At 43.9% G+C, this 12,056-nt stretch overlaps 1 protein-coding gene across 1 annotated transcript; it reads right to left on the bottom strand.

Moving 5' to 3' along the window:
- Positions 1–3,478: 3,478 nt before the first annotated feature.
- PTGDR (prostaglandin D2 receptor) lies at positions 3,479–11,328 on the bottom strand. The gene is made up of 2 exons (XM_027971746.3): positions 10,340–11,328; positions 3,479–5,977 (listed from the first exon to the last, which is right to left on the bottom strand). The coding sequence occupies exons 1-2, from the start codon at positions 11,183–11,185 to the stop codon at positions 5,738–5,740; spliced, it is 1,086 nt and encodes a 361-aa protein (XP_027827547.1). The 5' UTR covers positions 11,186–11,328; the 3' UTR covers positions 3,479–5,737.
- Between the last annotated feature and the right edge of the window lie 728 nt (positions 11,329–12,056).

The raw sequence follows: 12,056 nt of genomic DNA, 5'->3' as shown, positions 1-12,056 counted from the left end.
GGCTCCTTCACTGCCATTAGTACTATGAGTATGTGAAGTAATGAGCTGTGATGACTGCCTGAACGGAATTATTGTAACGGAAGTATTACAGATAACACACTTTGGGGAGTTAGGTGTCAGTGATTACAACTGAAAAGATCTAAGAACCAGAGGTCAGAGAAACATTATGAATGGAGACTTCTTTGCATATTTTTTGGTCATTTGGCCAGTATTTTCTCTTTTTTGGTGGAGCAGTGGTTCTTGAACTTGAACATGCATGAGAATCACCTTAAAGCAGACTGTTGGGCCCAGCCCCAGAAATTCTGATTCTGCTGTTGTAGCGGCGGGGCTGGGGAATGTATGTTTCTAACAAATTTCAGGTGATGCTGAGGCTGCTGGCCCAGTATCCGGCTTTGAGAAGTGCTGGCCTAGAACACAGAAATCTTCAGTTAAATGAGCATGAAGGCTGTGTGGCTAGTGAGTGTCCAGGACCATCATACTGCTTTTATTCGTAGGATCCCTTCTCTCACCAAAAGCTTCAGCAGTACCTGGCCCAGTCAGCCTTTGATGGACTTTTGGAACTAAGTTAATGGTCTTAATCACTGGCCCTTTATTAACATGGCTGGGTGGTTGTTGTCATTGTTCAGTTGTGTCCAACTCTTTGCGAGCTGGGTAATGTATAATTAAAATCCACAGTTGACTCAGAAGCTTCATTAGCATCGTAACAGCGATCTTCTATTCAGGTATACTGGCAATGTCAGGAAAAAAAGAAACAGACTTTTTTCAGAATTCTTCCCTCTCCTAACTTATTCCTGAGTATATTGAAAGAAGAATAAAGGCACAGCTGAGTCATAAGTTGGAATCCTCCCTATCAGCTCTACCTATTAAAAAGCTGTATAACTCACCTTTCCCTGGCGTGGCCTGAATTCAGCTCCTCCTTACCTCTGTCCCTCTCTGGTGGCATGGTGCTTCTGGGCCTGCATATTTAGCATTTTTGTGCTTCCTCCCAGTAGAAAGATCATCAAAGGGGGCCCTTTCTTCTGAGCTGGTGCACTCCACGTACAGGCAAGCAGCCAGGCAAGCAAGTCCTCATCTGCACGCTCAGTTGTGTCTGACTCTTTGCGACCCCTTCACTGTAGCCTGCCAGGCTCCTCTGTCCATGAAATTTTCCAGGCAAGAATACTGGAGTGGGTTGCCATTTCCTACTCCAGGGGATCTTCCTGACCCAGGGATCGAACCAGTGTCTTCTGCATCTCCTGCACTGGCAGGCAGATTCTTTACCACTGTGCCACCTGGGAAGCCCAAGCAGGTCCTATTCATTTCCTTAACCAGGACGCTGGTCTAGTGCATGGACTGTACAACCTCATCAGGCCCCCATCTGCCCATCTGCAGTCCATGCCACCAGCATGACCTCCCTCAAACTCCATTCTAGCTGCACCCTGGCTTCAAAGTCTACAGTGAGAATATGGGCCCGCAAGAGCTCCAACCCTTCTCCCTGGACCCAACAGCCTTGACGGTGTGAAAACTGCGTCTCTTTTCAGCTTCTTTTCCTGTCACCTCTGCTCATAATTCCCAAGCTACTGCCAAATGGAGCTACTAAGCCTGGACATGCCATACTCCTTTATTCCTGCATGGCTTTGCACATATTGGTCCTTTAACTTGAAAGCTTGTCCTGCATGCCTTTCCCCCTTGTTTTCTCAGCCCATTTCTATTCATTATTTTAAGAAAGAATTTCACACGAAAGAAAATTTTACTTATTATTTTAAAACTTGGAAAATATGAAGAATTATGGGGAAAATGTCCATAAAAAAGATAACTGTGGTCCACACTGTGATTCTCTGGTGTATTTCTTCAAGGTCATATATATATATATATATATATATACATATATATATGTATATATACACACACATATATATATATACTTTAATTATGGATCATACCTTAAAATAGTTTGTATCAGGCTTGTTCTACTTCATATGACACTGTAAGCTTTCTTCTCAATTTTTATAAATTATTTGAAAACATCTTGTTATATGGCTGTGTTATTTTCATGTGTGTGTGTGTGTGTGTGTGTGTGTGTGTGTGTGTGTGTGTGTATTATACATGAAGAGTTTGTCTAACCCTTGTTTCGGTCATTTAGATGGTTTCCTTTTCATTTTTTTGCTATTTTAAACAATGCTACATGGAAGAGTTTTGCACATAATTGTGACAGCCCCTCTGATTATTTTCTGGAAGAGTATTCTAGAGTGGAGTCACTGGAATGGTAGAAAAGAACACTTTTAGGCTCCTGATATGCACTGTCAGGTTGCTATTGAGAAAACGTGAACAGGGCTTCCCTGGTGGCTCAGTGGCAAAGAATCTGCCTGCAATGCTGGAGACATGGTTCCATCCCTGATCTGGGAAGATCCCACATGCTGTGAAGTAGCTAAGCCGGTGCACCACAACTGTTGAGCCTGTGCTCTGCAGCCCAGGAACCACAATTACTGAGCTCATGTGCAACAGCTACTGAAGCCCAAGTGCCCTGGAGCTCGTGCTGCACAAGAGAAGCCACCGCAATGAGAAGCCTGTGCCCTGCAAGTAGAAAGTAGCCCCCACTCGCCACAACTAAAGAAAAGCTGGAACAGCAACGAAGACCCAGCACAGCCGTAGATAGATAGATAAATAAATAAGTAATTAAAAAAAAAGAAAGAAAAGGTGGACAGATTTGTAAACTCACCAGGGGAGCACCAGTGTTCTTTTTATTTAATAAGAGCATTTCTGTTATTGACAGTCATAATCATTTTTGTGGGTGGTCCCTGATAATTTGATTTTAATTTAACATTTCTTTGGTTAGACAGGAATTCTTTTTTACATTTACTAAACATATGTATTTCCTCTCACGTGGACTATTTTAGTCAGTTTCTTTAGTTTTCAACTGGAGTCAAAATTCCTACTCATCTTCAATACTTGACTTTGGTATCTTCTCACTGTGCAGTTCTGACAACCCTAAAGAACTACCCCGAGTTAGGGTTAGTGACAACCCTGCCCTATGTACCCCTGAGTTCAGATTTTCTCTTCCGATGGGACTCTGCATGCACATTTATTACTGGGGTTTCCGTACTCTGTAACTGTTGTAACTGTTTACATGCTTGTCTCTCCCACTGGACAAAGAGCAACTTATGGGCCAGAACTAAGTCTTATGTATTTTCTTCCTCAGCACCTAATTGCCTGGCATGAGATATCTGTCAATTAAGACTTATTTAATAATATAATGAATAAATCAATGAGGATCATTGAAAAGTTGACTTTTGACTTAACAAGGATTTCATACAGATGGTGTATCTCCATTGTGTTAGACAGAAAGGACCACTAATTCCTTGAATAAACCTATGCAAAATTGTTTAACATAACGTATTTGCTAATAGGACAGTCTATAAAAATCCATTCTATTAAACTGCTAGAGAATGAAAGGCTGCTGGTAAACTTTTACTCAAAACAATGAAACAAAACCAAAACATGAAATTCTTTTCTTTTATTTGAAGAAAAGTAATTTTCTTTGCAACATATTATAAAATTATGTTTATTGATTCACCTGGCAACTTTTCAAATGATCTTGACAATGATCATAACACTTTCCAAAAGGACAGCATAAAAAAAACGAACTTCCTCTGACAATAAAACACACAGGCAGTTACACATTAAGTACATAAGTGAGAGTTAAAGTTGAAAACGACTGTATTTTGCATCACATCACACTCTCAGATTATAATTTGGTTATTCCTGGATTTGACCATTTCACAGTTTTGGTACACACACAAAATACACATATATTTCCAGGTTAATACCACCTCTGAGATAAACCAGAGGTAAAAGCGGGGCTGTTGCTAAACTGGAAATAAGGCAAATACTCTGGTCTTTGGAAGGGATGGCTAAATGGGGGTCTCAGGCTATTCAAACATAGCTGGTTCTCCAGCTCAGAGTCTGTGTTGGGTACAAAGGGACCCCACAGATGCCAAAAGCTCTCTGATGCCCCCATGTATTCTTCTACCCAAGGTGAAAGCTCTTCCCTGCAAGCTGGGTCTACAGTCTTTTGTTTGGTTTAACAGCTGCAGCTGTATTTTCCCCACTTTTCCCTTTTGGTCATAGTGTTGCTAACATTTGTAAACATTATGTACAATTAAATGTACGCTTAAAGTGCTTGGTTGTGCTCCATCTGAGCCATACCCTGCTCCAGCTTGAAACTGTATTTCTCAGGAACCTCCATAAGATCTTACCATCTCCACCAAAGGCAGAATATGGCTTTAACAGCTAGGTGTTAAGGTCATCGCCACCACGCTCAGCTGAGGCTGACTCAGTCCCGGTGAGCTTGTTGCTGTGCTGAATGCCCAGCTCTGTTATAGCCATTTGTAGTAAACATGCTTTCTGGGAAATTATACATCCCAGTCTTTCAAAGAACAATAAATCCCTTCCCACCAAAGAATCCATCAATATGATAAACCTACAAAATGGAGGTTCCAAAAAACTGAAACATTTTGTAGCCCACTCCCAAATTTTCATGCCTACTGACACCCTCCAAATAAGAAATTGGACTTAAAAGATAAAAGGAATTTTTTTCTTCTTTGGATTGTAGACCACAGTCACACCTTGCCTTGCATTTACTTATTTATAGCTTTGGCTCTTCACACAAGGCAGTGAGCCTTCTCTCATGGGTTGGTCAGAGAAGGATGCTCCAAATGCCTGATCTAGTTACATTTCACCTCCCTTTTAAGAAAGTGAAAGTGAAGTCACTCAGTCGAGTCTGACTCTTTGTGACGCTGTGGACTGTAGCCCATCAGGTTCCTCCATCCATGGGATTCTCCAGGCAAGAACACTGGAGTGGGTTGTCATTTCCTTCTCCAGGGGAATCTTCCTGACCCAGGGATCGAACCCAGGTCTCCTGCATTGCGGGCAGACGCTTTAACCATTGAGCCACCAGGGAAGCCCTCCCTTTTAGGAGGGGCATCTCTAATTCAGGCTGTAGTTGCATCAGCTGGCAAAGAAAAGACTTAAACGGGGCAATTGTGATACACAATAGACAAATCAACTTTCACTAGAAATAAGGAGAATAAGAAAATTTAAGAACAACCTATTACATAATTGTAAACAGTGGTGTTTCTTCTGAATTTAAATAAAGACCCAGAGGCCTAAGATCTCCTTAAAAAATTAGGGACAACAAGTACAAACATTGAAACAATCACTATAATTGCTTTAAGTCTTTAAACACTGTTTGGGTTAGTTGCTAAATTGAATCCGACTCTTGTGACCCTGTGGACTGTAGCCCATCAGGCTCTTCTGTCCATGGGATTTCCCAGGCAAGAACAGTGGAGTGGGTTGCTATTTCCTTCTCCAGGGGATCTTCCCAAAGCAGGGATCGAACCCAGTTCCCAACCCAGAGAATGAACCTGGGTCTCCTGCTTTGCAGGCAGATTTTTTAGCAACTGAAGAGCTACCAGTTTAACTGGTATAACTCAAAATGAAAAACTATTATAACTATTATTAGTTATAATAATAATAGTTATTATATTATAACTCAAAGTGAAAAACTCCACCGAACTGATTCATGAATACAGAGGGACAACACATTGTTAAGAATGAACAAACAGTTTTGAAAATACATTTAGATATTTTGTTATGGAACATACCTTTTAAGGATATAAATTATAAGATTTTTTTGTGGCTCATGGTTCTTTGCAGAAGATGTGATGTATTCTTGAGTTTATGAGAGAGAGTAACATAGTTATAGACTGGATTCCATGTTAGTTTGGCAAGAATTGCTGTGCCAATTTCTATACATAAGAGGTCTTATGAAAATCTTGCGAAAAAACATTCGAAACACCGATGTTCTGAAAATGATGAAAATCCAAGGGTCCACAATTGAAATCACAGAGAGAAAGCGCAAGGCTCGGAGGTCTTCAATTTCTTCAGTGGTTCCATTTTGCTCAGGAACAGCTTTAAACGCTCCATAGTAAGCACGATACTGTTTTAAAGAAAAACATTAGATTAAGATAGCAAAAGGTCTATGGCTGTGATAAATTCCCTTACTTCACTTAGGAAACATTATTTTTCCATAAGAATATGGCAGCTTGCCTTGTGATATTCATTTTGGCCACTGTCATGGATGGGTGCAAGTGAGGAGCCAGGGAGGTGCAGGTCCTCCTGGAAGCCCCAGGCTAATCCCTGGAGCTAGCCTGCCGGCAGTCAGAGCTACAGGGCTAGCACTACCTGGCAGTGCAGAGGAAGAGCTGAAGTGGGACAGATCCAGTCCACTGAATTGTTTACAAACAGGGTCACCAGACTCCCAAAGATACTACATTTCTTCCCTTCTTTCTTCTGCCTCCTTCCTGTTCTTGATTCTTAGCACAGAAATAAGTCACATGTGAAATGTCACATGTGCGGAGGCACCAATGAAACAGAAACTTCCCTTTCTCTGAACTTTTTTTATTGAAGTGTAACTGATTTACAATGTTTCAGGTGTACAGCATATACCTATATACACACACACACATAGATGCATATATATACACATATATACATCTATGAGTGTATGTGTATATATATACATATATGTGTGGATGTGTGTGTGTGTATATATATATATATCCTTTTTCAGATTCTTTTCCATTATAGGTTACTATAAGATATTGAATATAGTTTTCTTTACTATACTGTAGGTCCTTTATCTATTTTATATATAGTAGTATGTATCTGTTAATTACAAATCCCTTATTGATCCCTCCCCCCCATTTCTCCTTTGATAACCGTAGTTTGTTTTCTATGTCTGTGAGTCCATTTGAAACAGAAACTTTTAACCAATGTGAAAATACAGGAAATATTCCAGTGGAGGGGCTTCCCAGGTGGCGGTAGTGGTGAAGAACCCTCCTACCAATACAGCAGATGTAAGAGACATGGGTTCGATCCCTGGATGAGGAAGATCCCCTGGAGGAGGGCATGGCAACCCCCTCCAGTATTCTTGCCTGGAGAATACTGGACAAAGGAGCCTGGCTGGTCCATAGGGTCACACGGAGTCAGATAAGACTGAAGTGACTTGCATGCATGCATTCCAGTGGAAAGACAGGAGACAACTCAAGTAAATTAGCTATTCTTAGCACAGATGCTTATCTTTCTGTGGTTGGCATCCTCTTCAGACTGGGAAGAAACCTACAACATTCCAGGCAGTATAATTCAGGGACAGAAAGATAAGCCTACAAACCTGTGCCCAGCCACTCCTATTGTCTTGCTCTTCCCTGAGGTCTCTGGCCTCTGTGTAGCCCTGCAAACTGCCTCATTCCTTTCCTGCCATTCAGTCAACACTGCTGTTTTGACCAGCACTGCAACTGCCTCCCACTTGGTTGGAGTCCAACCGCTTTTTCTCAATACCCTTACATCCCTCAAGCCCACTGAGATTTTTAAATTTATAATGGGACAAAATAGATGCTAATGGACCAGAAAACATGCAAACTCAACATTAATGGGAGGGGATACAAATAAGTGCACAGACCAAACCCATTCAATGCAGTCAGGGATATGAGAAGATGTGCGTTCCCATAATTGTTTCCTTACCTTTTAATTCTCTTTTCAGTAGAGCGTTTCAGCAGGCTCAGATACTCCCATCTAGTGCACTTAGGAAAACAGAGGTTTCTGGAAGCCCTCCCCCATTATAACTGTTCAATAACACAAAGAGTAATAATAATGGCTAATGCCCATACAGAGTTTCATATTCCTAGGCACCATTCTAAGCATTTTACTTTAAAAAGTTTGTTTCATACTCACAAAAATCCTATTATGTTCATTCTCTCCATTTTACAGATGTGGAAATTGATCATGTGCCCAAATCCTACCTTTTTTCCATGCCAACCTAAAGAATTACCCCCATCTCGAAGCCTCTTTGAAATGATGGTTAAGCTCATCAGCTTTAGAGTCTGACTATCCAGGTTAGATAGAATCCTCTCACTGGCTATGACATTTCAGGCAAGTTACTCTGTTTCTTCATCTATACAATGGGGACAATTGAACCTATTTTCCAGCATTGTTACAAAATTCGAATGAGATAGTATGAGTAAAACCTTGAGAACAGGTCCTTGCATATCATAATAATTCAATAATTAGCTAGTATCACTGTTTTATCTATTAGGAGTTAATCCTTTCCTTTTCTAAACTATTTTCTGGCCCTACTCACTCCCTCTCACCCCCAGGATTATAGCTCTGTGGGCAGATGTGAGGTTTTTCTCATTTTAATTCCCTGCAATGAATTACAGTGCCTGGAATGTTGTAGGTTCCAGATCTGAGATGAATGAATAAATGGATGGCAACAGGCTACACACTTGAGTTGATTGAAAAAGGAAACACTTCATATGACTTAAATCTTTATATTTGCTCCTTTCTCCTCAACGTGGAGTCCAGAAAGATATAATTCTTACTATTTGAGAACGCTTGATTAGTTGGCATCTGGGTAACTGAACGATGTTTAAATTATGAAGACAAATCATTTTATTTCTATGCAGTATTCACCAATATAAATTTTCCTGCATATTATTTTAATTGATATTTTCAAGTCACTTGATTTGTATTAGAAATGTAATATTTATTCTATGAATGGCCTTTTAATTTTATTTATTTTGGGGGTTTACTGAAATTATGACAAATTTGTTCACTTTGATAGATAGTGATCAAAATACATACTCTATTCAAGATATCTGTTTGAACACAATCTAGACTTTCAAAAAATCTCTGATGATCAATAGTATTCCCTAGAAGATACTTTATAAAACTGCTCCTATAAGAGAGGGTTGACTAAGAAACATACTCAGAATATACAATGGGCTTGTTTAGAGAATGTAGTCCATTACAGGGAAAATCAGATGGGAAGAGTGCCCTCTGCCGAAACTAGGGATCCACAGGAAAATATCGCTGTTGCCAGCTCTTTGGATGCTTAGTCCTTATTTGCTAACTCCTGCTTCAGAGTGTGGTTCTTCAAATGTGATCTCCACATCAGCAGGTCAAGTGGAGGATGCTGAATTCTTCAAAAATCAGAATCAGCAACTGGAGAACAGGGCCAGCCAGCTATGTTTTTAAAAGCACTGCTGATGAGTCTGAGTGTGCTAAAGTTTGAAAACCATTGCTAAATATCTCCACCTATATCTTTATCTCTTTGTTTATATAGTTATATATTTATTTATTTTGGGGAGTTCCAATGCTAATTCAGACAACTATTGGCCCAATACTAAGACCTTCATTTAAGGGGAAAAAAATCACATTATATGTCACTTTCATCCACCCTTGAAGGTAATATCCAAAACTGCTACACTGCCATAAGAAACTTAACTTTCCTAGTCACATAAGTCTCAGGGCTCCAAAAACTTGGACTTGACAATGAATTTATTTAAACGCTGTTCATGTTGAACAAGTACACTGTGGAGTCAGGAGAGAAAGAGGAGCAATACTCCTAGCCTCAACCACTCCTAGAAGTCTTGGCAGGGATCACAGGAGGAAATACCTCCAAAACGATGAAATAATTCAATCTGCACCACCACCTGCATCAGTAAATTGAAACACAAGATAATGGCTCTCATGTCACCTCGCTTGCCAAGATAGAAACAACACCGGTCGAGACAGGTTATCAGAGCGACAGAACCAGTTGAAACCTTCCTCCACACCTGCTAGTCCAAACAGCCTTTCCGCCTCTGCAGCCACCACCCCCTGCAGCGGCAGCACGGGAAAGGGCGCCCTCCACTCCTCAAAGTTTACACATCAGTTAAAAAAAAAAAAAAAAAAAAAGACTAAACCTACGCTTTTAGTCACTCGCGTCTGCAAATCAGTTTGGCAGGATTACACCTTCCCTTATTCCCTTTCCATACCAACACCGGGGGGCGGGGGTGGGGTAGGTGGGGTGGGAAGAACGCGCAGATGTCATTTGCGCATTTCTGATGCCACTAAAATCGTGGGCAGGTGTAAATAAAACCTCGCTTAGTCATCGGAAAGTGGGAAAGGACTCTTACTGCCGAGGAGAAACCAAGTTCTGCTTCTCAAAGTTCTGAGGTGCAAAAATGGTCCTGAGGTCTTCTCAGAGCACTGGAGAGGTTCTGCCGGGCTAAGGGGACACAGTCCGGTTCCTGCTTTCCCTAAAATTCTGTGGCTTTACCTCTTTTCGCTCAGCAAATCAGATTCTATCTCCTGAGGACTGCGGAGGGAACGGAAACCGATCCGCGGAACGCGGGAACAAACCCTCCGGTGTCTGGGCGCAGCTTCTCTTGTACTGCACCCAACACGTCCCACCCGTCCTTCCCCTCTCCTGCGGCCCACTGCGCGTCAGTCTCTTGCAGCTTTAGCGCGGACAACTCACAATTAAAGGCAGGGAGCACATGGTGAAGAGCACCGTCATGAGGGCTAGCAGCAGGAGGTGATCCAGCTCCTCCAGGTGCAGCGGGGTCGCCTCCCTCTCGCCGGCGCCCGGCTCGGCGCGTTCCCTGGGGCCAGAGCGCAGGAGTCCCCGCAGCCTCAGGTGCATGGCATAGAGGTTGCGCATGGCGCTCAGGTTGCACAGCACGATGGCGAGGACCAGCAGCAGCATGAGGCTGGCGTAGAGCACCGAGTAGCCCAGCACCGACAGCGAGCGCTCCTCGTGGGCCATCTGAAAGAAGCACCAGGTGCCAGGGCAGTACTGCACAAACTTCCCAAAGCCCACCAAGGGCAGCGCGCAGAAAGCGAGGCAGAAGGCGCCCACTACCGGCGCCACCATTGCGCCCCGGCGCGGGGTGAGGTGCCGTCGATGGAAGAAGGGGTGCCCCAGGGAGAGCCAGCACTCCAGGGCCATTGCCAGCAGCTGCAGCGTCGAGGCGAGCCCGAAGAAGGACATGAAGAAGGCGAAGGCTTGGCACAGAGAGCTGTCCGATCCGGGCACCAGCCCCCGCAGGCTCCGGTTCTGCGCGTAGGCGAACAGCACGAAGGGGCTCACGAGGCACTTGCCCAGGAGGTCTGTGATCGTCAGGCCGAACACCAGCACGTAGAAGACGGAGGGTGGCGGGCGCGGCGAGCGCGGCGGGCACGACCCCAGACCGGAGCGCGCCAGGAGTCCCAGGGCCAGCAGGTTGCCCACGAGGCCCGTGCTGAAGAGCACCCCGCCCATCGTCGCCGAATTGCCCTTCTCCACCGACGTGGTGTTGTGGCAGCGGTAAAACAGCGGCCTCATGACCGGCGGTGCGGCGAGCCGGAGCGGAGGCTGCGGGAGGACCGGGGCCGCGGGGGTCCGGGTGCAGAGAAGCCTTCCGGCCGCTCTGCGTGCGTCTCTGCCGGAGAGGTTGCGCCGCCGAGGAAGCTCGGGGGCGGCGGGGTGTTTCCCACGGCAGGCGCCTCCTATTCAAACTCTCTGGTCACACCCCGCCCCTCGGGGCGCGTCGCGCGGCGGGGTGCGCGGCCGGCACTGGCTTTGCAGGACACTCTGGGTCCTGAGCAGAGAGACAGACCCTCAAAGCCCAGAGTCGGGGGACAAAAAGAAGTAGGTAGCCTCTCAGCGTCCAAGGCCAGTCCTTCTTGCGAGGCAAGAGAACGTACTGAAATGGAGGGGAAATTAAGCAGCAGCCACGCGGTTGGAGAGGGGTGAGAGGAAATGGTGGTGGTAGGACTCTGAAGTTGAGCGCCGCTGGGGTGCTCAGAAAGCGCGACACTAGTTTTCTTTTATTTAGTTTTAAAATTAATTGTTTATTTTATTTTACAATATTGTATTGGTTTTGCCATACATTGACTTGAATCCTTCATGAGTGTACATGTGTTCCCCGTCCTGAACCCCCCTCCCATCTCCCTCCCCATCCCAACCCTCTGGGTCATCCCAGTGCACCAGCCCCCGATCACCCTGTATCATGCATCAAACCTGGATTCGTTTCACATATGATATTTTACATGTTTCAATGCCATTCTCCCATATCATCCCGCCCTCGCCCTCTCCCACAGAGTCCAAAAGACTGTTCAATATATCTGTGTCTCTTTCGCTGTCTCGCACACAGGGTTATCGTTACCTTCTTTCTAAATTCCATATATATGCTTTAGTATACTGTATTGATGTT

The sequence above is a fragment of the Ovis aries genome, chromosome 7 (assembly GCF_016772045.2).
Source record: "Ovis aries strain OAR_USU_Benz2616 breed Rambouillet chromosome 7, ARS-UI_Ramb_v3.0, whole genome shotgun sequence".
NCBI classification, from domain to species: domain Eukaryota; kingdom Metazoa; phylum Chordata; class Mammalia; order Artiodactyla; family Bovidae; genus Ovis; species Ovis aries.
The sequence above is the reverse complement of the archived record's forward strand: the minus strand, read 5'-3'. Positions and strand labels throughout refer to the sequence as shown.